Source organism: Bactrocera dorsalis, chromosome 1 (genome assembly GCF_023373825.1).
Source record: "Bactrocera dorsalis isolate Fly_Bdor chromosome 1, ASM2337382v1, whole genome shotgun sequence".
Taxonomy (NCBI): domain Eukaryota; kingdom Metazoa; phylum Arthropoda; class Insecta; order Diptera; family Tephritidae; genus Bactrocera; species Bactrocera dorsalis.
In genome coordinates, this window is record NC_064303.1 from 9,403,108 (window position 1) to 9,425,019 (window position 21,912).

At 35.3% G+C, this 21,912-nt stretch overlaps 2 protein-coding genes across 3 annotated transcripts in view; one reads left to right on the plus strand and one right to left on the minus strand.

Annotated features, from left to right (window-relative positions):
* Positions 1-21,912, minus strand: part of LOC105223494 (zinc transporter 2) — a 137,415-nt gene that overhangs the window by 7,742 nt on the left and 107,761 nt on the right. For both annotated transcript variants that reach the window (XM_049452715.1, XM_049452764.1), the window contains 2 exons: positions 13,692-14,328; positions 10,723-10,870 (listed from right to left, as the gene is read on the minus strand). In XM_049452715.1, coding sequence (XP_049308672.1) covers positions 10,723-10,870; positions 13,692-14,328 — 785 coding nt within the window. The remainder of the gene's footprint in view (positions 1-10,722; positions 10,871-13,691; positions 14,329-21,912) is intronic.
* LOC115065939 (uncharacterized) lies at positions 5,696-6,406 on the plus strand. Its single transcript, XM_029549170.2, has 2 exons — positions 5,696-5,875; positions 5,938-6,406. Exons 1-2 carry the CDS (start codon positions 5,716-5,718, stop codon positions 6,261-6,263), a joined length of 486 nt encoding a protein of 161 aa, XP_029405030.2. The 5' UTR covers positions 5,696-5,715; the 3' UTR covers positions 6,264-6,406.

A 21,912-nucleotide genomic window follows, 5' to 3' on the forward strand; every position in this document is an offset into this window, starting at 1 on the left:
TGTGTGTTGTATACGTATGTGCGTGTGCTTGCAAAATGGCAATTGACTTCTATTTCCATTTTTTGTTGCTTTTTTCATACACTTCTTCCCCTTCCCCTCGTTGGCACTGCTGTTGCACACACCTGCCGCATTTTGAGATGTTTTGCGCCTGAATGCATGCTACGGCGCAAATTCAATGCACTCACACAGACAAGGCATTCAGCCATTCACAGCTGCACGCGCTCCCCAGAGACACACCAACACACACACACATATATGCATGCGAGCAGCTATAGAGTAGTATAAGATAGTCATTGAAGTATTCAACGCTGGCATGACATTCATTGGGGAAGCTGTTGCACTCAATGCATTTTTCTTCACAAACGGCGAGCAGACATTCTTGGCAGACAAGTAGCGGAGGGGTGACGAAGAGGGTGTATAGACAAAGGCTTGTAGTGGAAGGGAGGGGCGAAATGTGCGAGCTGGAAAGTGGGTCTCAAAAGGTATGGTGACACAAAACAGAAACGAAACGAGAAGCAGTAAAGCACGCCAACACACACACACACGCAATACAACCATGCACACACTTGCATGGTGCGTCGCAATAGGCAGCGCAGGGCGCAGCAAGTGAACGAGATTTATTGGAAGCGCACGCTTCACTGGTCACAGCGACAGCGGTCACACACACACACACACACACACACAAATATAAGTATAAACCCAGCGGCTTTGCTTGGCTGGCACGGCGGAGGCGACGAGCTGTGTGAGCGCTGTGTGACATAAGCGGACCAAAGGCAGCAGAGTGAAAATAAAATTTGCCTTGAGGGCTGCTAAAACTACTCGGCGCCAGTCAGACAATTCTGTGTGGACTGTTAAGTGCGCAATATCTTTAAGTAAGTATAAAGTAACTTACAATAACAACAACTGTTAATTTTTACTATGCGTATTTTATTTCTATGCGTAACCGTAATTTTCCTACGAAATTTAAAGTAAATGTAAATTTTTCGTATATTTTTTGTTAATTTTTTTGCTGCACAACGCATTCTGGAGAATTTAAAAATAATAGGAAATCGGAATGAAAAGTTACAAATGAATTTTTAAGATGATATGGTATGAAAGAGTCAATGAGCGCCTAAATGTAGGCTATGCACCTACATAGATTACTGGAAGTTGAGCCACAGATTTTTGAAGTTGCTGCGCTGTTTGCAGACTTTTTTATACACCTCTGTAGATAGGTCTATTACCAAACCATTTTGAAATTTCTGCTGTTATAGGGTTGCCATATATGTATGTATATAATAAAAATATAAAATATATTTTATTGACAACAATATGTAAAAATTTATTTCCATAAATCGCCCTAACAATAATTCTAAAATATTTCCTTTGCAAAACCAAGCAGGGTTGCCAAGAAAATTTTTAATTTTTTTTTTTTGTATAAATGTTCAGTACAAAAAACTTTGAAAATGTTTGCCACAGTTGATGACGCCTAACTTTTAACTTCAGTTTTTGAAACTTAAATGTATGTACATACATATTATCGGGTTGCCATATATGTAAATCAAAAATAATTGTTTGACTGACAACGAGACGTTAAAATATAATATTTCTTGTCATATATAAACATATCAAAAATACTATAATATTTTTATCAAAAAACTATAGAAGGGCTGCCAACTTTTCTCCAAACAAATTTCAAAAAAAAAATATATTAATAATACATATTTTATAAAAATTTATTTTGATAATACAAATAGTTTTCAGCAAAATTTTTAAGCCAAAGTATAAAAAAATGAAAAAAATGCATTGTAAAATTGTAGTCCGGGAAAGAAATAACTACGAACACATTGTTTAAGTTATCTGAAAGACTATACAGTATGGCATTTGCAGACAGGGTTGCCAAATCATTCTTGAAAATAATATTTTTCGTTATTTTTTCAAAAATTGCTTCGAAACTAGAAAATAGTTGTTTGACTGACATGCATACGGCAAAAAAAAATATTTTCTTATTATAACTGACCGTAAATTTTACATTTTGTTCTATGGTAGAGTTCCTATCAATTTAGAATTTTATTATATTCTAGAGTTGCCATTTATTTACGAAATACTACTTTGCTTGACAAGAACCTTAAAAATAAATTATTTGTTGTCACATATAACGCAAAAATAACACAAGAAGTGTTCTAAAAAAAATTAGTAGAGTTGCCATTTTTTTTGTTTAAAAATTTTAAAAATAAAATTATTTAATTATACAAATACATATATGTATAATTTGAATTATTATTCAAACTGTTGTTTAAAACAGGTTTGAAATAGTGGTACAGGGTTACCACTGTTTTTATGGAGAACGAAAAAGCAAAATGCATTTTAAATAGGCGATGCAGTACAATAGCAATTACGAATCTTATAAAAAATGTTTGTACTATCTCAAGCAGTTTATGATATAAGATTAAAGGCAGGGTTGCCAAATTTTTTTTTTAAATTCGGGAGACTCTAGAGCTTCGACACTATAAAATATTTGTTTGACTCACAATGATACGTAAAAAGTAATTACTACTTGCATCAATTTTAATTTTTTTTTACTATAAGGTTGCCAAATAACTAAGAAATGATTTTATAAATGATAACGAGTGATCAAAATAAAAACTTTTTGTTAACCATTAGCATCAAGTAATATATACAAAATATATTTTATAGCAAAAATTACAGGGTTACCAACTCTTTTTCAAAAAATTCACAGCCTTTTCCCTAAATTTTTTTTAATATTTCGCAAAACTATGTCAAAACTAAAGCTAAGTTTTAGCAAAAAAGTTGTATCTAAAAAATCAAACAATGTTAACAAAATAAGTTGAATATTAAGAAAAAGTAAGGAATTATGTCTAAATACCGCTAAGAAAATTTTTAATACAATAAATTTTTGTATAAGGTGGCAACCCTTGCACTGTTCTTAACATATATTAAGATAAAATATTGTAAATTCAGTATTACTTTAACTTAAATAAAAACTAAGTAGAAGACTCATGGAGGTATATAGAAACAAAAAATCTTGCTTTATTTTTTCCCAAACTCTGTAAGGCCTTGAACCACCCCATATCAGCAGTAAAAACAAATATTCAAGCGCTACAATTTACTTTACTTCATTTTTACTACATTACGAGCACTACCTACTAACACCAATACCGTGCTACCGTGCCTTAACTTCGGTTTCTTTCATGCATGCCGCGGTAAAATGATAAATTACCGTAAGGCAGGCATTAGATGTTCAGCAGCTGAAGTCAAGTGGAAAGTAAAAGTTTTGTGGCAGCGCATTTAGGAATTTATTGCGGAAGTGCTTTTTGATATGCGGAGGTAAGTATCAACGAATGAATGTGTGGGGATATATGTATTACATATATTCTTTGTGCGTAACTGTAACCTATATGCTTATATATAATATATGCAGATTTGCTTCCATTGAAAGAGTTAAGATTTTCCGCTCGTAAAGTGCACACGCCCTCTTATCCGCACCTCTTCTCTTAGGCTTCTCACACACTCTCACTTTGTTCCCAACGCACCATTTTTATTCCCACATTACTCGAGCCACTCTCACTCACCGCTCTTGATGTGTGTGCCGATTAAGTGTGCTGCGCTTTAGTAGTTCTTTACTTGATTTTTGTGTACAAAAAATCGATCAAATTATTGAAAATTTAAATTTCATTGGTTGGAATCAAAATTAAGCAAATCACTGTGGCAGGAAAACGGGTGAGCCAGATATTTGAAATTCTTCAATTAGCGCTTATTTAGGATAGCCTTTATTTTCTGGCAATACCAGTTAAAGTTAATGTCCATCGACTTCCATTTTCTACAAAAATCTCCTCCGTGGCTTCAAGACAAAAAATTTCAAGCTTTAAATAAGAAAATAGACATTCTCTTACCTATCTGTCCACAAAGAAATGTGCTACCTGGTAATAAAAATGCAAGAATGTACTAAGCACACCACCAACTATGCGGTGCACGGTGGTGAAATAGTGAAAAGTAGAACATTAAGTTGAAAGTAATTTGCATCTTCACATCAAAAATGCCCGCAATGAGGAAACCAATAAAATTAGATTTTAATAACACTAAAAAATTAAGCGCCATTTATAGACTGAGGTTTAATGGCATGCAGCTTACTACAAACTCACCAAACACGCACATACTTGTATACCCACCACACTCAGAGCACATTTCGCTTAATGCCCCTGAGCGCAGTTGGCAAAAAGTTTAAATGTCAACACTACGCAAAGCAATCAAAGTTAAACACAAACGACCCTGTACTTGTGGTGATAGCCACCATGACACACACATACACGCAAACACACAAACCGTCTCATTCTCTGCAATTTTTATGCGCTCTTACCTTATTAAGTCAAAGTTTAGCTTGTTTTAATATGCTCGCTCATGGCAACTAGCAATTAAACTTAGCTTGCGTATAACGAGTAAACCGTTTTTGAATAAGTTAGAAGGTTGCCACTTTTTTGCAAAATTGAAGTGAGAATACTTGACGTTTTCAAAGTAATACAGTAAAGGCAAGATCTTTAGAAAATTGTGTAGCTAAATATTTTTTAAGAGCGTTGCCACCTGTTTAAAAATTTTATAGCAATAAATTGATAGCTCAATATTGTAATTTTCCAACTCAAGTGTATCGATAAATTCATCTATACGTGGTGTAGTTTTGCAATTAATATTTATCGAAAACTTCGAATAAATTTTAGCTTTTTTTCCTATATTTTGAACATCTGCTTTCGGCTTCAAATGTTCAGGTCAAAAAAATAAATGCTTTTATATGCTTCTGTAAGTTTTTTTATATTCAAAAACTATCGATAAATTATTTTGTCCTCACACTTTATTAAATACGTATTTAACCTTTCCCTATAATGATATTGACTTTATGGTAGTCGATTGAAAACAAATCCTTTCGAATAAAATCGATTTCTGCATATTTAATTTTTCGATAAAATATCGAAATGTTTTAATAATCAATTTGTTTCAAATCAACGATTATACATTTATGATAGTTATTATTTAATCGATATTTTTCAGGTTTATCAGTTTCATATCCGAGAAGATCATTATAAATTTTTGAAGCTATGAAATATCCTTTGTATAAAGAGTTTACCTAGATATGAATGTACATATTTTAATTGAGAAATAAATAATAAATTAACGAATTGCATTTTAAACCTTTCCATTCAATTATTGATCGATGGCTTTACATTAATCGATTGTTTATAAATCGAAAGTTTTGGTTAGAATCATAGAAATCGATTTTGCCAATATTTATTTTTTCGATAAAATATCGATATTTTTAAATTATCGATTATTATAACGTTTTCACAATTATCGATTTTTACAATCCATTATTTCCAGTTGATAAATTCTATAATCGATATATTTCGGATTCTTTCGCTTAACTTCTGAGAGATTTTAAAAGCTGTTATATGTTCAATTTTTACAAATTTATTATTTCGATAATTTATCGATAACTTTCAAATAAAAGATTTTTGCAATCGATATATCTACGATTTATCGGCTTCATTTCCACGACAGTTTACTATATAACATTTTTGTGAAATAATTTAAAAATATATATGTAATATTAAACTATAAGTGTATATAAACTAATTGAGGACTAATGACACCTAATTTTGTCTTTTTGTACTTTTTCAGCACTTACTGGAACTAGTCCTACATTACAGCGTACTAAATTCCAGCAACATGCATTACTTATCCCAATTCATCATCATTACTTCCATTACATTGGCAACTCCACTCTACACCTCAAGCTGGCAGCATGCTTACAAATGCGACTTAAATGGCATTGCGCCGCGTTGCTGCGTGGACGTCAGCAAAATAATACCCTTCTTGGATAACACCGGTGCGTCAAGTGCTCAATTAAAGACAATTTAAAGTATACTGTACTAATTTTCCACTCTTTAGTCTGTTTAGTTGAGGACACAACCTTGGGTGATCCGCATCGCTACTCTATTCTACTAGATGATTTCCCTGTTTGCACAGTCTATCGTTCGGGTCCATGCATACATGATGCTGAAGTCTGTATACTAATGCGCCCGCGCGTCTATGTTTGTCAAACATCATTCACGATCATTTTCAAAAATCGCGCCGCGGAATGGTGTTTCTCCGCGTATTTGAAAATCTTCAATATCAAAATGTATAAATATCCCAAACTTTGCGGTTATTTTGCTGAGCACTATTTTCTAATGCCACGTGCCATTGAGGATTTGTTGATCGATTTGGGTTATTAAATTGTAAAGTTTAATTCGCATTGAAACAGGTGAAAATTAATTGAGTTCAAATAAACTAAATTTAGTCAAATTAATTCGAAAGAAATCAGGACTAAATTTTTTAATAATTATGATTTGTTTGCACACTTTTATTGAAAACATAAAATAATTAAATTCATGTAAGACTGTTATTAAGGTAATCCTAATAGAGTCAATTAGTAAATTGTCTGCTTAAAATACGAGAAAATTGTAAGTTGACTTAAAAACGGAAAATAATTAAACTAAAAAATATGTAGAAAAATGTTGTTTGAATTACTAAAAATGTTTCAGACTGAACCCTAATCTGGTCTATTAGCAAATTGTCTATTCTTTAAATTAATAGCAACAACTAACGAATTTTTAAATCCACTATTTTAAATAAATTCGTTAATTAGTGTTTTTCTTTATTCGAAAATTTGTTATGAAATACAATTTTCTATTGACTTGAAGACGTATTAGACAGTACCTTAATATAGTTAATTAAAGTCCATTTCCTATATTGCATTTGTTAAAATTTTAAATGAACTTAATTAGCAATAAATTAACACAAATGTTTTATGTTCCACTAATTTTTAATTTTTTTCAAAATATTTAATGCTATTTCAGACTTAACCTTAATGCAGTCAATTAGTAAATTTTCCACACTTTATATGAAAAAAAGAACCAACTAACGAACTTTTTAAAAAACCTCATAAATAATTATACTTTCAAATGATTTGAAGACGTTTCAGGCTGATCCCTAATTTAGTCAATTAGCAAATTGTCTACTCTTAATAAAAAAAAACTTTATTTAAAATATATGCTTAGAAAAATTAATGTGGAACCAATTTAGGCAGAAAATACACCCAGTACCCTAATATAGTCAATTAGTAAATTGTCCATATGTATTATGAATTATGGAAAAAATTTATTAAGGACTTAATTACGAAAGTGTTAAAAGACTATATGAAAAATTTTATTTGAGCTGCCTTATGGACGTTTCAGACGGAACTTTCATTTAGACAATTTACATATTCCCTGCTTTTCAATTGAAAAACTTAATTTGAAATGAATACGTAAAAAATATATATTGAACCAGTTTACGCAGAAAATACACACAGTACCCTAATGTAGTCAATTAGTAAATTGTCTATTTGGATTTAGAAAAAAATATTAAGTAATTAATTTGCGAAAATATTCGTAGTCTTTGAAAATATTTATATTGAGTTGCCTTGAAGACATTTCAGACAGAAATTTAATTGAGCCAATTAATGATTTATTTCCATTTGATACGAAAAAATTGCAAATTTACCAAAATATAAATAAATTATCGGAAAAATATATGTTCAACTAATTGAGGCTACTTTCAAACTGAACTATAGTGAAGATAGTTAGTAAATTGTTTAAAAGGTATAAGAAAAAATTACTAATTTACTGAAATATAAATAAATTTATGGAAATATATATATAATATATATATAAAAAGGATAAAAAAAATTACTAATTAAGCATAACATAATTGCTTGGTAAACTTATCTTAGAGATATTTTACATATGAAGGTATACCAAAGAGTACCTTAATTTAGTCAGTTAATACATTGCCTCCACCTAAAGAGGTAGAGATTTTGTTAGTCTTCTAAATTTAAGAATCTCGCTGTTCTATTGATTCAATTTAATTATCTCATTGTATCATTTAATGTCACATTAAGTGTCAATTTTTCACACGCAAAATTATATAAATAAATTAAGGCGGCGAAATATACAAATTTTTAAATGTTTAAATTATAAAATCTTTAAATTTTATAATCCTTAACGATTTTTGCTAAAATTAAAAATTTTGAAATAACAAATGTGTACACAAAACACACTCATTAAATATTTATAGATTTTTAATTTTCAAACCACTTTCGTTTTCATTGAGGTCAACAATATTAGCACTCTTTATTTGCACGTTCACCTCAATTAGCTATCGAATTTACTCACACTCAGCAGACAGTCATATGAGAGTAATATGTCTAAATTAATATACACTAATACATACATATATATGAACATATAAGTATAGAAAGATTGCTAAATGAGTTATTCCAGAGAAAACCAGTAGGTTTAAAATTAAGTTATAAAGGCACGGATACTGATTTCAAGGGATATAAGAACATTCATATATATTCGTTGACTGATTGAGTAAGAGAATGAACGCTTAGACAGATAGAATCGAACATAACTTAATGACAGGTTTAAAAAAGTAGGTGAATTGGCTAATATATGGAACACGTCTTCGCTAATTCCAAAATTTAAAAAATTTCTATATCAAATAAACTAAAATAAAATAAATAAAATATACTGGAAAGCTACAAATTTTAAAAGGCAGCCAAATTATTACCAGAAAAAAAAATATTTCGAAATAAATTTTTAAACATATAACCTAAAGAGAGCTCAAAGAGTAGTCCAAACGGTGGTTAGCTCAAGAAGTGTTTACTTAATAACTACTTAACCAAAATATAGCTTACTACAGTTGCTTTCAATAGTTAAATTAAAACGTGGTTTCTTTACAATGAACATCCCAAAGACCTAGGTGCTTCGTTAGACAATCAATCTACTTGCAGATCTACCTACCTAACACCCATTAGGCAACGTCGGAGACGAAAGAATCTAATCATACCGTCAATCTGTAAGTCTGTTCATCTTTTCCAGTTTTTGAGACTAAAAAGCTGGTGATTTGTAGGTATGGCTGCTAATGAACCATTATAGGATCTAGCTGCTATACAAACGTTACGATCAAAATGAAGTCTTTCAGATTTCAAACAATGTATACTCGTATTCTAAAATATATTTATAACCTTTGGAAAAAATATGTAAATAATAAAATATTTTAAGACAAGACTCATGCAAAAAAATATTTTAAAAAACTTTGACTTATTTGTAATTTTATTTCACTTTCCTGAAATTCATTCTTATTAACTTAAACGCCTATGTATGTATATATATACATATATGTATGTATAACCAGACATCATATACTTTATATATTATATACATATGTGAATCGTATAACGGTAGGTTTAAATTTTTTATGTAAACACTTAAAATGCCATTGAAACCACGGGAACCGCAGCATATCACAACACTGCTACGTACACATCATTACAGATAAACAGATATCAAACCAACGAAAGCACTTAACTCTTTTAAGACCATACATGTACATATAAACGCACATATAAATGTTTATATGTGTAAATAAACAGAAAAACGATTAAACTAATTGTAAGCTTTTAAAAGTAGAAATAAACAACCACAACCTGCATGGTAGTAGTGCAGGAACACAAACAACAACAATAAAACAAAATCGTAATGATAATTATCAGTTAGAAATGCAAAGAATAACCCAAAGTGTTGATATTACATGTGATCCAAGTAGAGGTACTTTTTTCAATAGCCTTCTTTGATACATAACATGTGAGTTGTCTCAAGTTGTCATGTTACTTTTGTTCAGTATTGCTTAGCATTTCATTATGCAAAGACTTCACTCACCTTATGGTCAACACAATCGGGCTACTGAGCGTACTATTCACAAAACACACATCTTGAGACCCATCATCCACTATTGGATAATATTCGAACGAAAAGTTTTCGTCCAGCACACAGTGAAGAAAACATAGCAGCTGTACCTGAGAGTGTACACGAAAAACGTGTAGAGTCGCAGCAACTGACATACGAGGTATGACAATTAAGTAATGAGATTGATTCCATAAAAGCCGTGTATTTGAAAATTATTCTAAACTCTGCCATCCCCTTCAAGTCCCCTTGGGCAGCTATATAGTTTTCTCAGCGCATTTTCCATGCTTCGTAACATTTCTGGAATGCTTCGACTGGGATTTCTCATGACGGCCGCCAGGATGTCCGTAATCGACTCAAAATGGGTTCCTTTAACCACCGATTTTGTTTTAGGAAACAAAAAAAGTCACAGGGTGACATGTCGGGTGAATAAGGCGACTGTTGCAACACGGCGATCCCTTTAGAGGCCAAATACTGGGACACGCTGAGGGCGGAGTGACACGGCGCGTTGTCGTGATAAAGGATCCAGTTACGAGCGATGTCTGGGCGCACCCTGGTGACTCGTTTTCGCAATCTTTCAATTACTTGGCAATAGTAGACTTGATTCACAGTTAGTCTCTCATTACTTAATTGTCAAACTCGTAGTCCGTTATTGTCGCAAGCAAACGGTCATTATTTCACATCGAGGTGTAAAAATGGATTCATCTTTGGTTATGTATAGTATGTATTTGTGATAGTACGATTGTTAATGTATTAGAAAAATTTTCAGTATGTAGGCATATAAGAAATGTCCTGTTATTGTTAATATAACATAGAATATAATGTAAAACATAAATAACATAAAAATACATAACATACCATAACATAGCATAACATATAAAGCATATAAAGCATATCTACTCACCAATTGCCAAATGTACGGAGAGAGCGACTTTATTAATGCTCAGCGCCCAAATACGCAAATTATGCACACGTCTCACACCCTCAATATGCTCGAAGACTTCAAGCACCTCGGCGTAGTGCATATAACTGGGTGTACCCTCCATTAAAACCTATTTATCATTTTGCCGGCAAGGCAAGTAAGCAGCCAAGCAGCAGAATGACAGTTGCACGCAAAGCCACAGAGCCAAGAACGCCGCACAGACCAAGAGCCAGGACACAGTATACATTGGTAGGCGGTCGCCATTAATTCACACGCATATATACCGTTATGTGGGTGAGCACGTGGGCGTGTTACAGTTTGATTGCCATGTTGTTGGTAGTGCAGCAGCAGGAAACAAAAACAGCAAAAAAGTGAAAGAAAGGAAAAATTAAAATGAATAAAGCAAATATTAGTGGTGTTTAACTATAATTGTTGTTGTTCGAGTAATCAAAACCGTTAACAGGATAATCAAATTTAAACGGCCTAAGAGATTAGAAAGTGGGGCAAGCAAATAAAGTGAATAAAAGCGAAATGTGTAAACAATCTGTTGACAATAGCTGGTGTGGAGTTATGAAGGGTGGGCAGAAAGAAAAGAAAACAAACAAAAACAACCGTTAAAACTGGGGCACCAAAGCTATAATACACATCATAGGTGCATTTCTTAGAGTATAAGAAGGTAAAGGGTGTAAAAATACAATAAATTGTGGCAAATTTTTATAAAAAGTTTTCCAGGTAAGAACTTTATTATGTTGGATCCCTGTGTATATGTGGGTACCAATATATTCAATAGTAGTCCAATATCGGTGGATCCGCAATTGAGCAGCTTCTTGGAGAGAAAAGCATATACACAAAACTTCTGATCGATGCCTTAATGCTTGTAGCGATTCTCGTTGATCCTTTCGATATTCCAACGATGCCAGTAAAATCTGTGATTGTTAGTCGTTGATTTTCAAGCACAAATTTCTATATTTTATTGACGTCTTGATCAGCAGTTGATGTTGACGACCATCCTGGATGTGGTTCGTCGTCAACGCGTAGTCGTCCCTCTTAGAATAATTTGTAGAGGATCTCATCATCTTTTATGTAACGGCTCAAAAGATTTTGTCTAATGTGCTAAGTATCGAGCGTGTCAATAGTAGGATCATACCAAAAGACCTGAAATTTTTCGCGTAGAGGTCTCAAAAGAGATGCTCGTCAACATAGGTGAGGTTATTAGCTTTATCAAATCACAATAGTGACGATACAATAGTTCATGAATATGATGTTTATGAATACGTCGTCGAAACTATTTAACAATTTTGCAAACAACGCTTCAATAATGAGCCGAAATTAAAAAACCAAAACTCGCTGAAGGCACTAAAAGCCATCTCCCAGTCGAGGCTATAACAAGCATGTGGAAAATTGGATTATGCGGTGTCTAGGCCAATTAAGAAAAATATTGCTTTATTAGACAGGAAGCTTATTTTGAAGGCGATCACTATCCACAACCTAACCAAAAGATAAAGATATGATACAATATTTTGGGAGCTAGCTTAATTTCGTAAAGTTCAATCTAATTGCATTAACCGCAACTAAACTCACAATATTTTGACTTAGACCATCTTGAACATCAAACTGCATTTATGTTAAACAAATCTTAATGTTTCAACCAGCTAATATAACCTAAACGAATTATATTTAGTGCAATTTAGATCTCTGATATCCGAAGTTGATCTTTTTGTAAAGTACTGCTCGTTATTTTAAGATCTCATCAGCTTTCACCGACTGAGCCAACCTTAAGGTAGGTTAGGCCCTACGTTTGCTCCTCACACCAAAGGAAACGGATGATCTCACTTGGACAGCTAAGATTGCCGTTTTCCTGAGACTTCTAAAACCCCTAAGCACTGAGTACCGAACCCTTACAAATCGACGAAGCGCTTTGTGCCATCACAAATTTGTTAAGGCTGAATAAGGTAAGATTAAATTCAATACCAGCAACTTTGCCGGGTGTACCAACAGTGTATCTACAGAGTTGTTTCAAGCGCAATTTGGGAAAAGCTGGACAGCTGATAAAAAGGTGGTTACATGATCCTACCTGACTTTCTTCCATGTAGCTTTAGCAATGCACTTGTATGTCCGACAAGATATGTATATAACCTTACCGCTTACTATTGGAACACCTACTAAGAAGGCGATATGAACCTTACGAATAGTAAGTAATTCAAAGAACCATCTGCGTTCCACTTTGGGCCGGAAGGATCTCAGTTTTGCTTGTTGAGCAGCGCCTGTCAAGGCCGTGGTAGCTCCATCCATGGAACTTTGAAGTTACCAGCGATACTGCTGTGAGTGAAGCTTAGACATGAACATCATTGAGAAAATTTTAGAGCATAAGGTGCCAGATTGTTTCAAAATTCCATAAAAATAAAGTTATTTCGTTAAACGAAAAGCGATGAATTAAAGAACGTTTTAGTAACTAATTAATCGGATCATACCTCCAAACTATATAGGGAAAAGAAGTTAACATATCTATATGTTTTTTTGAAGCAGGTTACGAAAAGTCAAAATTTTGAAGACTCTTCTGTGGAATACTGCAGTTAAACCTTCTTTAGTTCATCGGCATGAAGCAGTCTAATGAGGGTCCTACGCTGACGGTTAAGGGAGGACTTCAAATGTACATAGCCGCAATTCAGGAAGACAGTTTCTCAAAAATACCTTCCTAATGGAGAGCTCAAATAGTTCATCCAATCCACTCAAACTAAGCCATGAAAGTAGGAAGGTGGTAAATGGAACCTCAACAGAATTCAAATAGCTAAAACTTCAAGTCAGTTTCCAATATTTAATTTCTGCTCTATCTCTCTTTCTCTCTCTCTTTCTCTCTCTCTCTCTCTCTCTTTTTTTTCCTCTCATTTCTCTCATGAATATACATTACGCATGTAAATATTTTTCTCCATAACTCTCTATTATATACTCACCAAGAGCGCATCTTTCATGATAGTAAACGTTGTGAAGAGCACAATGATCGAGAATATGAACGTGCAAATCGGATCAACAATAGCCCAATCCGGACGGAAGAATATCACCAAAGCGGCTACAAATACGCCCGCACTCTGTATCATATCGCCGACAACGTGTATGAAAGCGGCGCGTACATTCAAATTCTCCGCCTCACGTGACGCCACACCGCCATGATGATGCGCACCCGGCGCTGTCTCCGCCATTACCGCGGCAATCTCGGCGCGCAGCTCCTGCGCTGAAGTCGAATTCTGATAAGAGAACGTGGCCAGACCGGAGACGGGCATAGCGGCATCATTGGCGTCCAACTCAAGCTCGGCAGCGCCATCTTCTAGCGGACGCTGCGTGGGTGGCAGCGAGCAGCGGCCTGTGGGTGTACACGTCGGACCGGCCACAAAACGTTTTTCACTACTCGCAGCCGGTTTTATGTTGGCGGTGGAGAGTGCTAGGTTACCGCTGCTCTCCTCACTGGCAACCACTTGCAAATTAGCGGCTTTCTTACCCTTCTTCTGCTTCTTTGACTTGCCGCCGTGACTGTGGCCATGCGCGCCGGACATACCGCCATGAGAGTGACCATGCTGCAGCTGTATGCCCATGCTGTAAGGAAGAGAGTATGTTGAGAGATTAAAACTAAAAATAATAAAAAGAGCAGCGCAATTAAAGTTTAAGCAAAGCATGAGTTTTGTGCGAATTTTTGCACAATTCCGGAAGCTGCCCGCGACTAGCTGCTGTTTCAAATCAACACTAATTACATTCTTTCCACTTCACTCCACTTGGCGCGCCAAGTTTTTCCTCTCTCACTGGTTAATTTCATACAATTACTATGCTCGTTGCAAGGCAACGTTGCGCCTTAACGCCTTCTGGCTCTAATAACTTTCCGTCTACACACATTCCGTACAACATATATCAAACTACTACTGAGTTGCCCGGCAACTTGACTAGCCTTGTCTTTTGCTAATATTTTCATTCAAAGCAGAAGTGAAGACTTTGCTACGCCACTCCAACACTTTTGTTGCATACTTTTGTGCGCGCACACGCACTCCTCTAGCGCTTAAACCACAAAGCTTCGCTTGATTCTGCTGTTTTTTTCTTGTTTCCTCGCATATTTCTTTACGTCTGCGACCGCGTAACACTTGCCGCTTGCGGGTGCTCGCAGCGTTATAAATAAATGCTAAGAAATGGCTCGCAGTTCCGCTTCAATTCCTTGCCGTTCGTCTCAACTCGTTGCGTACACCCTTGTACCACCGCACTGCAGCCTGAATTTCGGTGTGTGCAGCCGAGCATAATACAAAATGTTATTTCGTATTTCTTTATTCCGTTGTGAAGAAATTGTATTATTTTATTGTAAGAGTATTAAATGAAAATATATGCAATATTCTGGAATTGCATAAAAGGAATTGGCTTAATAAAAGTAATGTAATTCTGGCAGTTAGTCGAAGTTTGTATCAAAATCTTTATTTCTACTCCTTCGTCTCTATTAACACTGTAATCCTCTAAGGGGTATCAACTCAGTTGCAATTTGAACTTAGTTTCTTAGCCAATCTGTAGACGATAATATCGGAAATATTGCCGATTACCAATTTAAAAGTACTTAGAGCTTAGAAGTTGGACTTTCTTAAACCATTTAGCTCAAAAAAAATATATTGAAAATATGGACTATCCCTTTCTGCAAGGGCCTACACTTAAAATCCAGAGAACATAAAGTACAGGAAAAATAAATTGACAAAATTTGTTTTAACAGAAAAAATTTAGCCTGTCACGACAAAATATTAGCCGAAATCCCGCGTAAGTAAGGTCGTAAGGAGACTTTGCCCTATAATTGGGAATTTGAATTTAGTAGCATGCCTAAAAGTGCTTTTCAAACTAAAAGAAAGTAACAAGACAGACTACTGACTTAAACGATTACAAAGGAACAAGATAGAAGTTGGAGATAAGTATACAAATGGTAGGTTACTTATTTTCACAAACGCTGGATGTTTACAATATGATTTGGCTGGACTTTCCGAGTTTGCCTTGACTGCCCATCGGACCAAAGGAAAGAAGAAAAGTGATGAGGTAATTTCATACAGAAGCTTTAAGTTAGTAATTAAAACTTGTCTTCAAAGAAAGAGCTCTAGAGTCAGACATCAGATTTCCTAAAAGTTACACTTACGAAGAGTAAAGATACAGATCGAAGCTTCTTTAAGTGCTTGTTCCCCCAATACATAGGCTGCTATATATATTTCTGGCCTAGGCAACACTAAGTGTTGTCAGGTGCAATCTGACATTTCCATTGGAAAGTTTGATATTTTTTAGTATAACATCACTCAGAACGTTTTGTCATTTAATCGCGAATTGTTTTATTTACAGGGAATTAAAAAATTCATCTCGGCCAAAAAATGGAATTAACTCGTGAACATTTTCGTGCGATCATTTTTCACAACTTTCGACGTGGATTATCACGACAAGAGTGCATCGATGAACTAAAATCTTTGTATGGCTATGAAGCACTATCCTATAGCACTGTGAAAAACTGGTACAACGAATTCAATCGTGGCCGACGCTCGCTCAAAGACGAATTCCGTGAAGGTCGTCCAAACAGCAAATGTGCCAGAAAACATCGATGCCGTACGTGAACTGATAATGCAAGGCCGTCATGTATCATACCTTCAGATAGAGGCATGCCTATGTATTTCTCCCGCCAGCATACATTCGATATTGCATGAACACCTGGCCGTAAAAAGGTTTGTTCTCGTTGGATCCCGGCCAATTTGACAATCGCTCAAAAAAGGCTCGTGTGGATTGGTGTAAAGAAATGCTGAAAAAATACCATTGCGGTGCTTCAAAAGACGTTTATAAGATCGTCCCAGGTGACGAATCATGGATCTATGCGTATGAGCCCGAAAAAAAACAGCAATCGACCGTGTGGGTCTTCCAAGAGGAGTCAAATCCATCGAAAAAAACAAAAAAAAAAACATTTTCGTTGATAAATATTCCTATTTTCATTATTAGGCCAGAAATATATATAGCAGCCCTCGTACATACCTCAGTTACTTGACGTTTAATGCTTTTTGTGGTAAAATAAGCATTCTAACGTTTAACTAAATTTTCCATACATTTGTTATAAGATTCGACACTGACTATGGGTTCTACCAATTACTTTTAAAGACTTCATTAGATACCTAGTGCATTCGCTTAAGAGGATCTTTCAGTTACAAAAATAGAATCATGTCGCAAGCAGCCAAATCTGGCTAACATGGCACTGTCATGAGGGAATATCCATGAGTTTTTCACCAAAATCCAACAGATTTGATCGAATTGCTTCCCAAAGAGGCCTCAAAAAGTCACAATTTTTCACCTCCTTGTCTATGTGACGCGGTGGAACAAATTCTTAGTGAAACACCATAGTTATCAAAGAAAACGATGAGCATAACCATGACTTTTGACCAACTTTTAAGCAATTTTTTTAGTTTCGGCTCTTTTTTGGAGCGTCATTCGTTAGAATTTTGGACTTTTGCTACGTCATATTCATAAACCTACAACTGATTAACAGAATTTAAGCGTTTGATGAATGTGTGGTCCTCAGCTACATTGACAAGTATTTGTTTTGCAACCCCAACTCCATGTCGTTTTTGGAAAAGATTCAAGTTAGATTAGGTGAGTTTAGATTAGATGGATGATCTGAAAAGATCACATAGAAAAGAGGAACTCCTGTGTTCGAACTTATAAATTACTACAACACTTTGAAGACAATACAAATTTGCACAGGCGTTTAATTTTCATTGCCACCAATTCGATGGGATGTCTGAAGTTATGCGCGCCCAAGTGTTTAAGTCTAAACTTCACAAACGTGAGACAGTCAAGAAGGAAGTGGTGAGTTGTTTCCATGTCATATTCTTCCAAACAGCTGATGGCGTCTGATAAGATAGACTGCAAATCATGGACGCCAATAGAACAATGCTCTGTTAAAAGGCCCAGAACTAGGGAGAGGTTACTCTTGCTGTGGGCAAAAAGATCACTAGATCTCCTGCGATCGATCTAGGGTCAAAAGGCTTTTGCGACAGCGCTTGTACCGATGGTGGCCAGGCGCTAGCCAAGCTTCCACGAAGCCAAGCTATCCACTAATAGAACACAAGATGATACGAGAGCTCCGACCCGCTCCCATTCTATCGATAGCGATTCTAGGATCCCTTTCTTTGCTGGCTCAACAGCTTTACAATTTCCTGCGATTCCGCTGTGGTTTGAAACCCGCGCCAGTCTCATCACAAAGGCATTCGGTACTATTGATAGCTAGGTTAGGCTCTCCTTGGTCAACCCTGAACGCACTGTTAATGAGTTCAATGCTAGTACCGCCGTTGTGATATCTGAGTGGGAGCTCATCTCTCGGAATGAGGCTGCTCTCCGGAGTAGTAAATCTGCTGCTCCCTTAATGACTACACCTTGATTTGGAAAATGCAATACTAAGGAAATCTGAAGCTGGAGTTGATAGAGAGTTCCTGTCGGTAAACCCCCCACCAACCTGTCCAAGATTTTTTCATATGAGTCTAGGATTTACAAGCTTCAATTCCAAAATGTGTAGGATCGATTCGTGACAGTTGTTATGATCCTCTGCAATCACCAACACAACGCTTCCCAAGCACTGTTTCTTTAACTATTTCGATGTTCGCAGTTGCCGGTATTAGTAGAGGTGAATAGACGACTCGTAGGCAAGTTTTTGATGATCTCATTACCTTCACTGAATGTGTTCAAAAATTTTTGTGTTCGTTATAAACTAAATAGACCGAAATACTGACTTTCATAGAAAAACTGATGTGATTTTCCGATAATCTCAACATTAAAACTTTAAAATAAGTTCAACTAAGGGTACTTGCATCAAATTTATTTCTCCTATCTTCCAATTTTCCGCTCGCACTTCTCTTTCTCTTTTAAAAGCAGTCTTAACTCCCAAATGTGCATTTTATCACAACAAAAACGCTTTAACAAATGATTGCCCTAATCGCCGCACACCTTCAAGGTTCCACACAAAGCGCCAGAGCAAATGATGCTGCAACTTTCAAAGTCCTCAAGTGTCTACACTTGCATTTATCGGCAGCATTCGTGTAGAGAGTTGAACTTTTTGTTACATTTTTTGCTGACAAACGTAATTTATTTGATTTTTGTAAATTTTTTTTGCTGCCCAGTTCAGCTTACTCTCCTTTCAGAACGCTTTTCTGCCGAGCGCCAGCTGCGCTTAGCCAGATTTGCTATCGCTGCGCTGCAATTCAAAAATAATTGCAAACCAATTCTTCTTTGTTTGTGAAAGTCAAAAACTTTTGGACAACACAAAAGCAAAGGGAAACGAATCCAACAACAAAAAAGAAAGAGAACGAGACACACAGTTAACGGGCAAGCAGCTCCCAAAGCGTAGGCGACCCAGAACGACAGTGAGACACCCATTGGCGGCGTGTATTATTTGTTGCGAGTTTAGCCAAGATTTATTGCAGTTTTGCAGCAAATTTCAGGGACAATTGCCGTGCAGATATGCGTCGGAAGAAAAACAAACGCGCAGCACAGCAACAAAAACAAACAAAATAGGCGGCGGCGAAAAAAACTTTGGCGCAAGAAAATTTCGAACGGAAGCGTATCAGTTTCGGTTGGTTGGCAGTTTCAGTTGGTGACTTTCTGCGAGATTTGCGTGTGTGTGCGAGTGTTTCTGATTTTTTTTTTCTTGCGCCAGTTTGACACTTTCATTGTTTGGTTACAGTGTCTTCAGCGCTGTCTTTGCTATTTACTCCTTTTCTTGTTGTGACTATTACTTAGTGCTGTTGTTGTTGTTGTTATTTCAAGATTTTCGCATAGCTGAAGTTCTGGTACACACTCAAAAACCGCTTGTTTCCGTTTCCCGTTGCTTGCTACCGCTTTTCAAAAGGCTCCAAACTGGCGTTTCCCATCTTTATACTCTGAACTGGATAAATTAGGTTGGTCACGTAGTTTATAACAAACAGTTTTAGAGATATCCATCTGAAAATTTGCATAAGCTCTTTTCTCATCAAGGAGCGGCTATTTTTTCGGAATCGTCAATATCGGACCACTATAGCATATAGCTGTCATACAAACTGATCGAGCCAAAACAAGTTCTTGTGTGGAAAAGTTTTTTTGTTGAAAAGATATCTTCATAAAATTTTACAGCGCTGAATATCCAAAGCAACATTATAATCTCCGAAGAAATTGTTCAGATCGGATTACTATAACATATAGCTGTCATACAAACTGATCGATCAAAAACAAGTTCTTGTATGGAAAACTTTAATATTTGAGAAGATATCTTCATGAAATTTGACAGAGCTGAATACCAAAGCAACATTATAATCTCCGAAGAAATTTTCAGATCGGACAACTATAGCATATAGCTACCATACAAACTGTACAATCAAATTAAAGTTATTGTATGGGAAACTTTTTTATTTGCGAAAATATATTCATAAAATTTTACTGGAATAAATACCCAAAGCTAAGTTACAATATCTGAAGAAATTCTTGCGATCGGCAAACTATAACATATAGCTGTCATACAAACTGATCGATCAAAACCCAGTTCTTGTATGGAAAACTTCTTTATTTGTGAAGATATCTTCATGAAATTTGACAGAAGTCAATTATCAAAGCAACATTACAATGTCCGAACAAATTCTTCAGATCGGACAACTATAACATATAGCTGTCATACAAAATTATCAATCAAAATCAAGCTTTTGTATGAAAAACTTTTTTATTTGTCAAAATATCTTCATAAAATTTGGCATGGATCAGTTTTCAATACAGCAGCAGAATCTCAGTACATAATGTAGAGATCGGACCACTATAGCATATAGCTGCCATACAAACTGACCGTTCAAAATCTCTAACTCCAACTTTTTATGCATTTTTATGCCATAAGCAATGCACTTGTGAGGGGTATTATAGTTTTGCTGCATCCAAACTTAACATCTTTTCTCGTTTTTTATTGTTATTGTATAACAGTTTTATTATTTATTCGTGCTTGGGGTAATATTTTCAATTTTGTCATAATCCTGCCGCCACGCACACGCTCCTACACAAACACACACATGCACATTTGTATTTTCCCATTTTTTGGTATTACTTTTATCACTTTGCTGTTGTTGTTGTTATTGTTTTCCTGTTTGCATCTGGTTTATCACCCACTTCCGGCTGTTATTGAACGAAACAGCCGAGCGAAAGCAACAATAAACGCTTGTGCAAAAGTTGGTCGTCACCGTTATTTGTGCCGTTTTTTTCTGCTGACTCGTTTATTGTTCTTATTATTGTTGTTGCCATTGTTGACATGCTTGTTATTTGCGCAACACACACATGGAACACGCTCCAAATATGTGTTATACTCGCAAGCATTTTGTTATAAGTACACAAATACACATACATAAATTTGTATAGGTATTCATGTATATGTGTGCTTGCATGTATTTGTTGTCAACAATTTTGCTCTATATTTTACTAACTCATACCCTTTTCTTTCAGCTTCTTCACTTCACTTGACTTTTTTCTAGTGTCTTCCTTCTCTACCTTCCGTTCACTTTTACTTTCGCCATTGTTGCATACTTTTGTGCGCCATATCATATATCAAAGTGCGCATTTCAATGTAAGTGGTGTTTAGTGTGTGCATATGTGTGGCGCGCGTGGGTAAACCAAAAAGTCAAGTAGTGGTCAATTTGAAAAACTGTAACTCTTCACACAGTTTACAGTTAGAAACTTTCTCTGCGTGTTTGAGTGTGTGTGTAAGTTCAAAAAGCTTGTGAAAGCTATTGAGTTACGTGTTTTTCGCTTCTTTGTAAGCAGCAAACAATACATGATTTTGTAGTTTACTTTTAGGTGCACTTGAGTATAGAGCAAACATTTCGTTTGACATTTCATAACCATTCAATTCTCAACAACTTTATAAGTGAGTATAAGTGTCTCATCAAAGTTTGACCTGGATATTCTCATTTCTGTCAAACTTTTTATGAAAGATGCGGATGAAAGTGGGAATATTGGTTTTGCAACAAACTTTATGGATTTCACAAGGACCAATTGCAGACAGATTTTTCTTTATTTTCTCATTTAAATAAAACACGGCACAAAGTACCATAATATGTATTTGACTTTAGAGGATAATTTCACATTAGGACCACAGTATCTCCGAGAAGTCTGTCCAAAGCACAACACGCGTAC